Source organism: Euprymna scolopes, chromosome 26 (genome assembly GCF_053919585.1).
Source record: "Euprymna scolopes isolate OS-2025 chromosome 26, ASM5391958v1, whole genome shotgun sequence".
NCBI classification, from domain to species: Eukaryota; Metazoa; Mollusca; class Cephalopoda; order Sepiida; family Sepiolidae; genus Euprymna; species Euprymna scolopes.
In genome coordinates this window covers 54,680,892-54,697,994 of record NC_136507.1, presented here as the reverse complement: position 1 = coordinate 54,697,994, position 17,103 = coordinate 54,680,892, and the positions used below count along the sequence as shown (strand labels likewise).

The 17,103-nt window shown below is 32.4% G+C and overlaps 1 protein-coding gene across 16 annotated transcripts in view; it reads left to right on the top strand.

Moving 5' to 3' along the window:
- The window catches only part of LOC145248063 (chitinase-3-like protein 1), a 154,380-nt gene that overhangs the window by 68,830 nt on the left and 68,447 nt on the right, over positions 1–17,103 (top strand). For all 16 annotated transcript variants that reach the window (XM_080109824.1, XM_080109836.1, XM_080109825.1 and 13 more), the window contains exons 2-4: positions 3,296–3,357; positions 6,329–6,515; positions 16,337–16,589. In XM_080109824.1, coding sequence (XP_079965950.1) covers positions 3,297–3,357; positions 6,329–6,515; positions 16,337–16,589 — 501 coding nt within the window. In that variant the 5' untranslated portion in view covers position 3,296. The remainder of the gene's footprint in view (positions 1–3,295; positions 3,358–6,328; positions 6,516–16,336; positions 16,590–17,103) is intronic.

Genomic DNA, 17,103 nt, shown 5'->3' with positions numbered 1-17,103 from the left:
TGTTTTTTTTTTTTTTCACTTCTTGTAAGTAAAACAAATACTGGAGCTAGATCGAAACCAAAACCGAAAAACTGTGAGAAAAGTACGATAATAGGCCAGCTTGACACGCTTGAAAAAAAGTGTTTGCAAACCTACTTATTCTTAACATAAGGAAGCTATCATGTGAACGATGCGCGCATGTACAATCGTGAAACAGTTGACGAACAGATAAAAATCCGATGACTCCCAAGTATTAATTTTTCAATGTTGACTCCTTAGCAGCTCTTTTTTCCGGGTGAAAACCAATTAAAAAGTTTTCTAGATTTCTGAATCCCCTATATATCAAATTTCAAGTCGGTAGATCTAAAATTCGTTGAGTATATAGGTTGAGAAGTGTCATCACACACGCATTTTCACTTTTATAGATAGATATATAGATAGAAAGATTATTAAAGTTAAACGTGCTTATCTGAATTTTTCTATTGAATTCAGATGCACGTTTTTTTTTTTAAATGCGTTTAATTTACTAACTTCAATAAAACATATTGATACGACATAAGATCATAAATGTTTTATCATTTAAATTAACTGTTTCAAATTTTACGATTAAAACAGTTAGATTTGACTTATTGAAGTTTATGTGACTTGCGTAATAATTTCAGACAGGCTATAACCACGTTTCTGAATTTTGGAGATGAGGATTAGTTATTTGTATTATTTGAATTCTTCGGACTACTCATCTTGAGTATCTTTTCACAGCGTTTCGGTTGCAGTGGTTAGAGTAATTGGAAAAATCAATTTAAAAAAGTGATATTCTCCTGAAGGTTGAAGATTCAATCCTCAGTGTGGGCGACCAAAGGAATACAATTGCGAATTACTTAGGACCTCTATCCATGAGCATTCTACCCTCGTAAAGTAAACAAAGGGCCCCGTTTGAAATTCCATCCAAATTCTAGAGTTCCACAGAAACATTCCCAAGTTCGACAAGATAAAAACCTGAAGAACGTAGGAGATTACATCGACCGAAACGTTGTTAAAATGAAACTTAAGATGAGAACAGTAATCCGAGCAATCCAAATAATATAAAGGCTGTAACCACTCATCTGTTTTTTGAATCTATTCTAATATTTTCTTGGGATTTTTGTTGATTTGCTTTAACTTGGAATTTACACAAGCCTCTAATAATTCGGGCATAAAATTGACAATAATTCCCACTTAATCCTTACATGCATAATTTTACAGAAATTTTACGTACCTGATTTTAATTTGTTCTTGAACCACGTGACTTCAAGTTTTTCTGACTTCCGAAAATGCCCGTAATGACTAATAACGGAGGCAAAAAGTAGTCTTCGATGTCTCTAACGCTCACAAACAACAAATAGAATTGGTCAAATTGAATTTTATAATAATTTATGACAATGTTTATATTTGTTATTGCGAAACAATTATTGTATAAAAGAGATAAAATTGCTAATAATTTCCAATTAAAATTTCTAATAATTCCCGGCGATTTTTCTTTACATCCAGCTTTTTTCCGAGCCATCCGCCGCATTAAATGGCCGAAGGACTTTAATTGTCTGGCGTGGACGGTATTGAGTACAGGATGGAAAGATAAAATTGTCGCCCTAGAAAAGACGTAATGATTCCATCTCCGTTTGATGAAAACCGGTTTTCTTTTTATTTGTTGCAGATCATCTAATAGTTGGCCCGTTGTGTACAAATCCCAAGAACTATAGGAGCTTCTATCATGTCTGAAAGTGACACTATGTTTAACGAGTGAAATCGGAGATGCGCCGCTGTACAACTCATGCTCTCTACCGATCTAAGTTATGACAACAGGACTATTGCCAGCACCCTCAAAATGCATCGTTGAATTGTCACAAATAACAGGGGTATGCTCACAGTAATGAAAACAAATTTTCCAGCCGTGGTTATGGTCTTTGGTGTGGTTTCAATAAAGGCCGCGTCATCGAAGTCGGTTTGAAAGTCAATACCAGTCTACCTGAATGTGCTAAAAAGTGTGGTGATCCCCTGATGCAATTGCGTGGTCGCTGGTAGATTTTAGGCAGTAGGACTCGGCGCCAGCTCACAAGTCCAAAGAGACCCAGGCTTGGATTTACAAGGAGAGCTACCACTTTGTACCCTTCTCTCACTGGCCCCCTTGCTTCCCCAACCTGAACCAGCTAGACTACTTCGTTTGGTCATATGTCTAGAACATCACCAACATGACCTCCCGCAGCACCAAAGCCAGCCTGGTCGCCACCATCCGCGAGTATTTGCCGAGCTCCCGTCGGCTCTTGTGGAAAAGGCATGCGCCCAGTTCTGGTCCTGTACCAAGGCGGTGATTGAAACTGAAGGCGGCTACATTGAATAGATGTTAGCTCTACTACATAATCAAGTTACCAGAATTGATTTTTTCAATAAAAGTTTTAAAATAAAGCTGTAGTATTGTTTTCTTTGGAGCGACACCTTTATCGTTCCACCCTATAGTTATCTGCTGTAATCTGCCTTGCGCACGACTTCTTCGTTTGTCCTCATTTCTGTCCATGAGATTCGTAGAATGTTCCTTAAAAACCATATCTTCACTGCTTCCAAATGACTTTCAGTCGCTTTCGTTATTGTCCAACATTGTCAATCGTAAAGGAACAGGGTCATTGGAAACATGACTATAAATCTAATCAGAAAGACCAAATGCAGATGGGATTGAATAGCCATGATCATCGATGTCTGCAATAACAGATGCATGAAGAAGAAGAAGAAGAAGAAGAAGAAGAAGAAGAAGAAGAAGAAGAAGAAGAAGAAGAAGAAGAAGAATTCCCGCTCAAATCTAATTTATAAAACTCACTCTATCTGTCTGTCTGTCTCCATATTTTCAAACTATATCTCTTTCGAATTTAAAAGTCGCAGAGCGGCGCTAGGGACCTCAAATAATTGAAGTTTTTATGGACCGTTCTTTTATAGGTCTTTAGTCGGTTAAAATAGTTTTTAAGGGGTTAAAAAGGGGTCAAAATTGAAAAATTCGTTATACATTTTGTACATTCATTTTAGTTTATTTTTAGACAATTAATATGTGTGTCACATTGGTACATCGCCAGCTTTGAATACTAGTTTTGCTTCCGGTTTCGATTCTAGCTAATGGCACCTAAATACTTTTTTTTACTTTTGAAATCATGACTCTTTAATAATATATACGAAATCTGGACGAATGGAAATATCATATTTAAGCGTATTTTACGACCGGGCAAAGCCTGCTCACCCCCACCACTAGTACAAGAATAATTCTTTAATTTTTATTGTGTTTCTTTTTTCCTTGCAGCATGAACTCATATTTCATCATTCTAGCCATTTGTTGGTCTTCTTTGTACACAGTCCATTCAAGTGAGTCACAATTGTTTTTTTTTCTGTTATTCAATATGTTATTTTATCCCGATTACCAATATTAGAAACTCACCTTCAAATAATAAATATGTTTAGACACAGACTCCCATTCGACACAGAAAACAACAATAGAATAATATTAGCAGGGTTATTAGGCGCTGCTCGGGAGTTTTAAATGAGACAATACAAAAGTTAACAAAAGTGTGTATCATCTTTCTTTTAAAATATACTCAGTTACGTCACTTTGTTTAATTCACCTATTCCTTCAGCAGAACAACCACCAGTAATTTTTTTTACTGATTAAATGTAGTAAAAATAAAGAGAAAAGCAAGAGATAAAACGAAATAGAAAAAAGTAATCAGTTGTTTGATTTAGTTTCAGTGCTATTCATCGAACGAATACCAGTAAGAATTAAAAGAAATTATTTTTCTCGCTAATATGCTCTAATTTGGTACTTGTTGATCTCAGGCAAACGAAAGTTAAAGTATCTTAACATATTCAGCTCGAGGTAATACAGAATTTAATTATATAAATTTTATAAGTGTATCTTGTGTGGTTTCAGTTTATCTTGGACACGCACGAAAAAGGCTGACTTCCTTGTATATCATAGATTTAACAATTCGGATATAAACATAATCCTTAATGAAGAATAAGAAAATATCATTTTAGAAAACAATTATCCGTAAACTTATGTTCACAAACAGATTAGAACTTAGTGCAGATTAAAGAAAAATAGTATACAAGAAAAAGAAGAAAATCTTTAGAATTATACATAAATTATAAATTGCTTAGTTTGGTTTTACGGCATATCAACACTTTTTGATTTCATACCGGATCCAGCAATTTTGGGAAAAGATTTTTGCTTCATGTTCTTTATACCTCCAAATGTTTATTTGGCTGTTTAGTAAAGGACATTTCTTGTGTTTTTTTTTACGTTGCAGAACATGATTGAGTTTGGCAAAGAGAAAGGAAAAAATAACAATAACATCAGTGTTTGATGAATTTTAGGTCAGGAAGCCATTATCTCTAAACAGCCTAATCTGGTACCATTAGTATGCAAAATATAGAATAAACCTTAATATATAGTTAATACAATCAGAAGACGTGATTCATATTTAACAATATAGTGCTCTACTGTCACAGTATTACGTATAGACGCCTACACATAAACAAACATTTACTTTGATATACACTTGCACACACACATAAACATCCATAAATATCAAGGTCTCATGTATGATATGAAAAGAAACTGGAATCTTAGGGAGATATTAATCATGCCAGTTATTATAGGTGCCACAGGGCTTATGAAGAAGAACCTGAAGTCCTACCTAACTAATATTCCTGGTGAACTAAGTGCAAAAGACATCCAGACAATTGAACTTAAGGTAACAACGAGGATATTAAAAAGAGCTCTCGGCTCGTTTCAATAAAAAGCAGGGGAATGTTGGCAGCCGATTTGGCTGCCCCATACCCAACGTTACAATTTTCAAAGATAGAAAATGAAAAAAAAAATGAAGTGTATCTGATTTTATTAAAATTATATATTTTTTTACTAATATTTTACGAATAAGATTAACTAAGGTTTATTTTGAGTAAATTCTTGTTTTCTTTTAAAATATAAATATGGAAATTTGGAATATTGTTAGCTTACAATTGATTAACATATGGCGTTATATGTTTATTTCGTCTCCTCGTGTGATCTGAAATAAACGTGGTTGTTTTTTTATCTCTGGAAGTTTTGAATATATCCTATAATAACTAAGTTTACTTTTTTTTAATGATTTTTAAAAGTTATCATTTCCTTTTGCAATCATTGACCCTTTTTTAATCCAAACAAATAACGATGTATGTCTCCTCCGATGAACTTATGTATGCCTCTGAAAATTTGGTGAACTTTTACCATTTAATGAAACAAGCAACAAACATATTACCGATAAAACAACATAAATGTGAAATAAATACATTTGCGGCTTTAGAATGTTTATTATCGATATATATATATATATATATATATATATATATATATCGATAATATATATATATATTTATATATATATATATATATATATATATATATATATATATATATATATATATATATATAATAAACATTTAAGCCTCCCTCTTTGGGTAGAGCACTGTCGTAAATAATCTCACCCGCTACTTAATTGGCTGAAAATGCGAAGCTAGTTGTTTGTTTGTTTACGAACAGGCGATTTGAGCACTATAAAAGTGGTGGCGGGTGTCTATTTAAATAGATATTCCGACGAGTTATTTACGGGCGTCGATTCCATGGTCGAGTGGGAGAGGAGACGAAATACACATATAACGCCATAATTGCCAACACGACGGTTCTAGGTTCAATCCTTGGCTTGGGAGAGATGCTAGTCTAGCGGCACTGATGAGTTGTGATACAACGAAACAGGACTGTATTTCGATGACTATGACGGCCGCATGTTACGTTACTTTCTTGATAATAGAGCTATAATTTACTTTCATTTTTTTCTGAGCATGTTTTGTTGACTAACTGTCTGAAAATATTTTGTGTCTTATTATCGAGCAATGATCTAACAACGTTAAAAATTCATTTTAAGATGTTTCTTTAGCTATGTTATTTTTTTCTGATTTGAAAAAATAAAAAATTAAAAAAATATATCCGACGTAAATCTAAATAACCTGCTTGAAAATATTTTTAATTTTTCGATTTTTATTCTATTCAATTTTCCTGAAATGAAGGCATGAAATAAAGAGAAATTGATGATAAAATACTTTCTACAAATTTTAATAAAATGTTTTTAAAAACTATAAAATAATACCTTAATGCATCGTCAATGTAAACAGAAGTTGTGGTTCATATTTAACAATGCTCTGCGCTCTACAATCACACTAGTATTATATATAGACGCCTACACATAAACAAACTATTAAACCGAGATGTTCTCGTTTTCTATTTTTACCGTTTCCATAGGACAATACCGCCGAGTTTGTTTTATCACAAATTGGTCTCAGTATGTACGAGGAATCGGCAAATTCACCCCCGATAAAATCGACCCCAGTCTTTGCACACACATTAACTTTGCGTTCGCGAACCTTCAAGGCAACAAACTTGTGCCATTTGAATGGAATGACGAATCAACGCAATGGCACAAAGGCTTGTAAGTATTTTAACGTTTCAAATGCGTCCTCTAATCGTTGGTCTGTTTCAAATAGCATTTATTTTTTCTACACGCATAAGTTTGAAATAGTATTTTATTAGGTCTCTCAATCCCTTAAAATACGCTTCGTTGTCCCACCTAGATTTTAAATGTGTTTCGTTATCACGCCTATATTTGAAATAAGTTTCTTTATCACACCTATAATTGAAATAAGTTTCTTTATCGCGCCTATATTTGAAATAAGCTTCTTTATCACGTCTATATTTTAAACAGGTTTCATTATCACGCCACCATTTGAAATAAGTTTCGTTTTCATGCTTATATTTGAAATAAGTTTGTTGTCACGCTTATATTTGAAATAAGTTTCGTTATTCAACATAAGTTTCTTTTTCACGCCTGCAATGTATCTATCCGTTTATAGTGAGACTCACAGATTGAATATACGCATCTTTATCTCCGTCTCTCAGACGATCTGTTGCATGGAAATTTGGAAAATTATTTTCGTCATTCTGTCACGCTTAATGTATATATATATAAATGTAATTCTTTATTCGTTCGAAATCGATAAAACCATATTTCTACATTACCAATTTAATTGAAATTTGCAGAAAATCTATCTGTAAAGTCAATGAATGTTTTTATGTTATTAAAATAATTTAACATTGCGAATTATAAAAATATTTAATAAAATAAAAATATTTTTCGTAACTGCGACACTGTCTGCCATTTCATTTCCGGTAGAAATAAGCTTTTCACTTATTGCACCACGAGTTGACAACTTTCGAATTACAACATTTCATTATCTATTTAATAGATAAGTACAAAAAAAAACATTCCCTACTTTTTAAATTTAAATTAATTTGTTTATCTAATTTTTTTATTTTTAAATTCATTTGTTTATCTTAAGGATTTCAACCCATCAAACATTACGTTTTAATTATTTAGTTTTTTTCACGGCATCTAACGATCTCTCGATTTCCAAGAATCCATTTTTTTTTTTGTTTAAAGTTTTTCTGGAGAAGCCTACTTAAAATAAATTAGTCTAATTCTTAATTTTTTATGTTATTGAAAAAAGAAATAGCATCCCGGAATTTTGATAAAATTTTCCATTAAGGCTCGTCTCACATTCGTATATAACAACATACTTTTTTGGGTGGGCGTTGAGTTCCATGGCGACGAGCAGACTTATCCGCTCATGTAAATTAAAAATGTTTGTGAGAAATTATCAATAAACGGTTTAGTTACTTTTTTTTTATAATTCATGAAAAGTTAAGCCAACGTAAGTACGTGAGAATTTATTAATAAATGTTTAGTAACTTTTTCCTTTTATTATTCTTAAAGAGTAAAACTTTTTTATTCATGAAAAGAGTTAAGCCAACGTAAATAAATAAATAAATGTTTGTACACGTGACAAATTATCAATTAATGGTTTAGTTACTTTTTTTTATTATCTATGAAAAGAGTTAAGCCAACGTAAATAATGTTTGTAAAAGTGCGAAAGGCAACGTAAGTAAATAAATAAAAAATGTTACGTGTGCATGCGTTAGCCTTGACTTAGGGGGGAACTAAGGGAGTGACTATTAAATAATTCTGCGGGTCGCCATGGAACTCAACTCCCAAGGAGTACCAAAAATAGTTTTCATGATATGAAGAAATAACTTTTTTTCCAAAAGTGGACGATCACTTTCCCATGTAAATTTAACTTAAAATGAGAATCCCCTTTCTGGCCACCTGAGGGAGGGGCCATTTATTTTCGTGTTTATTGGCTTAAAGGTTTTTTGACAAGGCAGTTTGGTATGCGGCATCTAACGACATCTCGATTTCCAAGAATCCATTTTTTTGGCTTAAAGCTCTCCTCGCTAGGCCTACTTAAAATAAATTAGTCTAATTCTTAATTTCTTATGTTATTGAAAAAAGAAATAGCATCCCGGGGTTTTGATAAAATTTTCCATTAAGGCTCGTCTCACATTCGTATATAACAACATACTTTTTTGGGTGGGCGTTGAGTTCCATGGCGACGAGCAGACTTATCCGCTCATGTAAATTAAAAATGTTTGTGAGAAATTATCAATAAACGATTTAGTTACTTTTTTTTATAATTCATGAAAAGAGTTAAGCCAACGTAAGTACGTGAGAATTTATTAATAAATGTTTAGTAACTTTTTCCTTTTATTATTCTTAAAGAGTAAAACGTTTTTATTCATGAAAAGAGTTAAGCCAACGTAAATAAATAAATAAATAAATAAATGTTTGTACAAGTTACAAATTATCAATAAATGGTTTAGTTTCATTTTTTTAAATATTTATTAAAAGAGTTAAGCCAACGTAAATAAATGTTTGTAAAAGTGCGAAAAGCAACGTAAGTAAATAAATAAAAAAAATGTTACGTGCGCATGCGTTAGCCTTGACTTGGGGGGAACTAAGGGAGTGACCATTAAATAATTCTGCGGGTCGCCATGGAACTCAACTCCCAAGGAGTACCAAAAATAGTTTTCATGAAATGAAGAAATTACTTTTTCGAAAAGATGGTGATCACTTTTCCATGTAAATTTAACTTAAAATGAGCACCCTCTTTCTGGCCACCTAAGGGAGGGGGCATTTATTTTCGTGTTTTTTGGCTAAAAGGTTTTTTGACAAGGCAGTTATGAGATCGTAAAGATTTTTTTAATCATTTCCGGGACTGATTTCATATCACCCTACTTCTCTTAGAAATAAACATGAAATAAAGAAAATTTGAGATCGTAAACTGCTTCAACCATGTCCGGGACTGATTCCATATCACACCCTCTCTTAAAAATAGATATAAGATAAGGTAAATTTGAGATCATAAACAGCCTCAACCATTTCCGAGACTAACTTCATATTCCCTCCTGTCTCTTGTAAATACATATGAAATAAAGTAATTTTGAGATCGGAAACTGTCTTAGAAATTTCCCAGACTGACACCATATTCTCCCCCCCCCCCTCACTATTAAAAATATATATGAAATAAAGTAATTCTGAGATCGTAAACTGCTTCAGCTTTTTCCGGGCCTGACTCCGTATCCACCCTTTTCTTTAAAAATATATATGAAATAAAGTATTTTTGAGATCGTAAACTGCTTCAGTCATTTCCGGGACTTACTCCATATTTCTTTTCCCCACTTTAAAAAAATATCTTGTCTCGGTTATTTTGTATTTTTTAAGGAGGAATAATGCCTGGTAGGAAATTATATTACGCTTACTTGGCCTTTTTGCTAAGAACAAAGTGTAATATATGTTCTGATGCAACATTTCCGTGACTTCATCTATTGCCCCCCCTCTATATAAACTAAAAAATGGTGGTAGTGTTTGGGAGAATGAACAGACACTAATTCACTACACCCCATCCTCACTTAAAAAAAATAAAGTTTGGTAATCCCCGACGACCTCCAGAGTAGTTTTAATAGCAACATAATCGTGCTTGTTCCACCCACCACCATCATCAACACTATGGTTTTAAGACAAAGGACGTCACTTACGGAATATGACTGCAGTTTTTCGAAATGCATGGTTTAATTATAAATTGCTTGTGTTTTTTATATGGGTACTACATTGTAGAAGCACCTGATTTAAAATTCATACTACTCAAAAAATAAATATTTAAAAGTGCAGTTAGTGATTAGGCAACACTTGCTTTACTATAGACTAATCAAGAAATTGGATTGAGAAACGGATACTTAATGTTAACTAATACTAAAAAAAGAGAGATAATACATGGGAGGAACCTACCTGGCTTTTTCTCAGCAGTCCAGCAATCATCTCCCTCCTTTGTTTTTTAAGGAGGAGATAATACCTGGCAGGAAAAAAAAAACTTGGTTACTTGGTCTTTTGGCTAAGATCAAAGTGTAGTATCTCTTCTCATGCTGCGCTTCACTTATTTGCTCTCGGTAGGTGGAGGAGAAGTTCTTCATGACTGAGGCAATCATTTTTAATTGTTAGGAGAAAGTAAAGAATAGTAAAAAAAAAAATACTCTACCCTCCCATATAAAGAATAGCTTTCTAAATTATAACGTTATTATTTCAGCACGGTCCGTATTCCGTAGGTTAGTTTCTTATTTTATAAATTGTAAGGTGAAAGTACAGAATAGTTTTAAAAATACCTTCCCCTCACCATATTAAGAATGATTTTCTAAATAATAATATTATTATTTCAGCACTGTCGGTATTCCGTATTTTATTTTCCACCCATCTTAAAACTCTATCTCTTCTCTATCTATTCTATTTTCTTCTTTCTTCTATCTTCTATTTATATTCTATCTATCTTCTTCTTCTATCTTTTCTTTCTATCTATCTATCATCTTCTATCTATCTTTCTTCTATCTTCTCTTTTTCTATCTTCTTCTTCTATTCTATCTATATAAATAAAATGAAGTCATTTCTCCTCTGAGTTTGATTTTAATAAGATAAAAACTCAAGACATTTCATGCAAACTACAGCACATTACACATTGTAGAGGTGTGATATATGCATATTACCTCTACACTTGGTCGATAATCGTACATTCCTATATTTTTTTCTGGTGAGAGTTCACTGTCAAAATCTGTAACAATCAATGGAAGTTGTAAAATCTTTTCTCTCTATTTACTTCCTCCTTTCCCTGCTCCCCATTTACACCGCCGCTTCATTGTTCACGAGGGACTAATACGGACGCACACCGATTTCGGGTTTTGTAGTTGCATACAAAAACACGTACCACGCCTAATTATACATTGCTTATTTACAATTTATTTCGAAACATTATTACACTAGGAAAAAAAAACGATTCCGTCCTTTTCTTGGTGATTCCTTTTCTTTTCTCCTTTTTTCATTAACATATAATATATCATTTCCTTGGCCTTTTGGTCAAGATCAAAGTATAGTATCTGTTCTTCAGATGCTGCACTTCTGTTTCTTGTTCTCTTTCGGTGGTGGAGTAGTCCTTCACGACTGAGACATTTCTTTTATTTTTGTACCTTTTCTCCACGTTAAAAAAACAATCCTGGTGTCTAACTTTGTCCCGTGGGGAGGCATTGTAAATAGGTATAACATATCATTTCCTTTTCAGTTAGCTTCGTTCCGTGCAATGCTTTCTTTTTCTGTTTCCGTTTTTTTTTTTTCTATTACAGAGTTAACTATTAATTTTCCCGTTATAGCATTACAAAATGTAAAATGTCAAATGTTCACGTAAAGCGATTACGAACAAATCAATCTCGATTAGTAACAAATCCATTTATGAGTGCTTAAAAATATTTACCGATTCGGATCGAGAATTACTACATTTAAATATGTAAACAATGCATTTCTATATGCATCATTATTGCGTTTCGTATGCTTTCGTTTCTTTCAGGTTCCCATTTTTCCATTTACATTACGATTATAACCATCTTTACGACATAACTAAAAGCAACTCACGTGTACAAACACTTTCTTTCCTTGGGGAAATTAAGTAATCTTCGAATTCCGATTTCAGTCATCTAAATTACTTAGTGTGAAAGGAGCTTAGGAAATTCTGCATAGAATGATATGCCGGTACATTATTACATTAAGGCAAAAGCACCGTTCACAGTCTACATGTCAACTTTCATAGGTTTTCGGGTATGCTTACACGGTTACGGGTTGTCTATTCCGAAAGCAGTTCTTATCATGGCGAGGTTTGGGGTGTCTATTCCGAGACCTGTTAAATTCGAAATGTTTCGATTTAATTAATGAGAACGGGAGTTTTCCCTGGAACAGTTTCGGTTATTAAAAACTAAAAATAACATGACATTCATCAGGGTTTAAACTAGGCGAGCGCCATTTGAAAACGAAACAATACCAAAACATTTATTGTATAAACATTTATCAAAATATAATTGGACAAACATTTAGTGAAAAATTTGCGAAAAAATTATAATTTTAATACAACAATTTCGTTATGCAAACAACATTGGATTTTCATAAAATAGTTCTCCCCCCCCGTACAAATACATTTTTTCGAAACGTTTTTTTGGAATTAAAGCAATTTTGAAAGATCAACAACAAATAAACTTAAATGATTTTTTTTCCTCTTTTTATAACGGGGTTATTTATTTATTTATTTATTTATTGTTTTAATTGCAATCGTTCTCCAGTTAATATTTTTTGTCATTTATTACATGCTCCGACCATAACTTCTTTCTTTTTTTCTCCTTTTTTTTTCACGTGTACAAACACTTCTTTTTCCTTTGTGTTCCTTAATCTTTCAATTCCTATTTCGGTCACCTAAATTACTTAGTGTGACAGGAGTTTAGGAATTTATTGCCAAACCTAAATATTATTCATAATTGAATATTATGAACATTAATAAACCATGTTAGGTAACATTCGCATCAAATGAAATGCTTTACGGTTGTAGTAAAAATCCAACGGAAATTTACTTTTCCTTCCCTTTTCAATTCGCTACATTATTACATTAAGTCATACTCATCGTTTACATTACACATGTAAACTTCTATAGGTTTTCGGGTATGCTGACAAGATTATGGGCGTCTATTCCGAAACCCGTTCTTAACATGGGGAGATTTGTAGTGTCTATTCCGAGACCTGTTTCAATGGAAATATAACATGACATATTCATCATAGTTTAAACTGGGCAAGCGCCATTTGACAACCGAAACAAAACCAAAACATTTATTGTCTAAAAATTTATCAAAATATAATTGGAAAAAGAATAATTGAAAAGTCTGCGTAAAAAATTAATAATTTTGATAAAACAATTTGGTAATGAAAGCAACATTAGATTTTTATAAAATAGTTGTTTCTTTTTTTTCTTGTTTTTTTTTTTTCGAACAAATAAATAATTGGAAACGTTATTTTGAATTAAAGCAACTTTGAAAGGTCAACAACAAATTAATTTAAATGATTGTTGTTTTCTTTTTTAACGGGGAAGTGGGTTGTTTTTTTTTATTTGGTTATTTATTTTTTGCTTTAACGGCAATCGTTCTACAGTTTAAATTTTTGGTTATTTATTTCATGCTTCGACCATACTCTAACCAGAATTTGCACAGATGGTACGTGAAATAAAATGGCGTATTAAAACGGAGCGAAATTTAAGTTTCCCTTCCATTTTTACTACAACCGAACAAATAAGGGGGATTGATTTACTAGGATTTTTATTAGAAGATGAGCACTTATTAAAATTATTTTATTGTGGAATTTTTCACATTTTGGTTACATTTGTTAGTTTGCAATCGCTGATAGCCCACTTCAAAACTTGAACACAAGACGAAATTCAAAAGAATGGTACTCATGCAGAATTTGACCCCCCCCCCGGTTCCATTTATGGTTAGGATTCAACCGAGCGTTGTTTAAATGTTGAAACACTAAATCAACATTTTATTTATTTTTTGCATAATTATTTAATTAATTAATGATGGGAGTATTTTTTTCTGTTTATTTTCTTAACATCTGTTGGCAAAAAATAATTTGCACATTATCTTGAACAAGAAACCTTTTCTCTACTTTCACCTAACTATTTACAGTGTTCATATAAAGCATCACATTTTCTTTTTATAATAAAAATTCAGTTTGCAAAAAGAAACGTTTACTGCCAATTCTCTTTTTAAAAAAAGTGCAAGTTTTCCTGAAAAAAAAATTTCCCGTAACAATTTATGATAAAAAAGCAATCTTATTTTGAGAAAAAAAATTGCAGAAAATATTAAAAGTAAATAAACAATACAAAATGCAATTTTTCTTGAGGAATGTGTTCCATTTAAACAAACTGAGCCACAGCAACGCGTAACCGGGTACAGTTAGTATGAAATAAAGTAAATATGAGATCGTAAAAAAAAGGATATATAGGTTTGTCTTCGTATTTACCAATTCAAAATCGTGAATAAAATTTATGTATTATTTCATATTTTTATTATTAATACAAAGAGATTTAAAAAAATGAGTTTGTGTCATCAGCAAAAATGTAAATCAAAATATCTAGCGTTCCATTCTTATATTATTTTCTGTATTAAGTACGCGCATGCGCATAAAACAAAAATGTCGGCTAGTGGTTAATGTGCATTTTACATGTAAATTTAACGATGTCTGTACGCGTTATTCATGTATGTAAACAAAGATATTACTCGCTATAAACCATCCTTAGTGCATGAATATTATTTCCTGAGAATTTCAGTGTTATGTGACCATGCGTGTACTGTTTTATTTATATAGATTTTTGTTAATTTATTTATTGTGGACTATTATCCTCATCTTTCTCAGTTGTTGTTTAAAGACGTTTCGGTCAACTATTCCTCTGGCCTTCATCAGGTGGTAACCGCGACGGGATAGGAACTGCCATCCATAGTTGTCGTCTCACCGCGTTTTTGACCAAGTAAGCCTCTGGCCGGTTTTGGGTAGGATTGAAACCGCTATCATCAGACAATTTTCACCTGTAACCGCAAAGATTCAACGTCTCTATCCACTGCGCCACGGGCCCCAGAGGGCGATCATGGTTGGATTTTTTCTTATAAATCCACGTTTATTTATTATCTGATCTTCCATGGTCAGGTCCGTACCGAATGGTATATATATATTATTTAATTGGAGTTCATTATTGAGATGAGTATTATTAATTAATTTATTTATTGCGTACTATTATCCCCATCTTTCTTAGTTGTGGTTTCATGAGGTTTTGGAGGAATAGTTAGCCGAAACGTCGTGAAACAACAACAAAAAACAAAAGATGAAGATAATAGTCCGCAATAAATAAATTAATTAATAATACTCATCTCAATAATGAATTCCAATTAAAATAATATGTATACCATTCAGTACGAATCCGACCATGGATAATAAATAAACGTGGATTTATAAGACCAAAAAATTTTCTTTGGTTTGTCACCGCTTATAAACAACAATAAGATGAAAATAAAAATTACAAATTAAACACAAGGACAAGATTGTTTGGAGGATTGTGGAGCCATATCATATTTTGATTATTTTATTAAACTTACTTTAAAGTCAATTACAAAAATACCACATTCAATGCATGGACTTAGTCCTACTTAAAATATCCCCCAAAATCTTTATTAATGAATTTCATTTTCCAAAGTGATGGCGATTGCAACAAATTACAAACACCCCGAACGATCTATATTTTTATCTTAAGACTTTGATGTACTAATTATCTCTGAAATCGTTTTCGAAAACTAATATTTATTAAAATATTTTTACAATTAATTTATTCAGATTTCAAATTTAGTTGCATATTTTGCCACCATCATCGCATTTTTTATTAAATGTTTTATTTTCATTTTATTTATTTATTTATTTTTTTTTTTTTTTGCTGAAGTAAAAATACATTAGTTTTTCTGCGAAGATTAACTTTAGGCATTTATCTTTAAAATACAATAAGAATTTAATCGGAAACTAATAAAAAACTTATGATACGCCCCTTTTTATTACCATACTCGTTAGAAGCAACGGCCATTTTTGCATGTACCTAGCTTAATCGTACTTTAAATATTCCCAAATATTGTATTACTTAATTTTATTACACAAATTAAATGAAAGACAATGACGTTTAAGACAAATAACAAACACCCAAAGGGTAGAAAAATAAAGAACAAAATAAAATGAGTTAATAATGCTCTCTCAGCCCTTTATAAGTGGAGACCTCTTATATATTTCAGGGTTGTTTAAAAAATCCGAAAACAAGAACGGCGATCTTTAAATGGGAGTGGAAACTAGACATAGTTGATCAAAGAAAAATGGACGCATCTTAGGAATGTTCGTTTTTGTTTTCTTATTCTATAGAAATCTTAAATTCATATTTTTATATTTTTTATTTTGTTAAAAACTTCTTTCGACAGATACGAACAGACGACAGACCTAAAGAAGGTGAGGCCATCTTTAAAAATTTTGTTATCTGTCGGTGGTTGGACGTTGGGGTCAGCTCCTTTCTCGGAGGTCGTTTCGACGGCTAGAAATAGAGCAAAGTTCATCCGGAGTACGATTAAATTCTTGCGAGCACACAATTTCGATGGTTTTGATTTAGATTGGGAATATCCAGCCAACAGAGGGAGTCCGCCCGAAGACAGACGAAGATTTACTATCTTCGTGCAGGTAAGATCATATAGCACCATTGTTTCCTTTTTCCTTTTCACATCTTTTGAGATTATATATGTTTATACGTTTTTTTTTTCCATTTAACATTGAATTTTAGTTAAAGAACTTTTAGCCCTCTGAGAGGTAGTGGCTACCGACTTTTACTGACGACATTGGCAAGCCAAGTTCCATTCCTGCCGGCTTTGTATCACTACTTTTACTGCAGATGTTCGTAAACGTTATGTGTACCTCTCTATAAGTACCTAACTCTGTAGAAACCAATGCCAATCGAATCCAAGAGTTTTTTCCCCTGTTGTTGGTTGTTTCATACGAATTTACATGTTAAGTTTTGTCCTCTGAGTACACATCCTTAACTTTCGCGAATCGCTGGCATTGGTTAGTGAGTCGACACGTTAGTTACTCCAGTCTATCATTATTGAAACACGTTCGAATAATCGTAATGTTGTTCCTTCAGACGACGTTTGATGGATCACTGGAGTACTTTGCCACCGTTCTTTATGATACCGGTAGT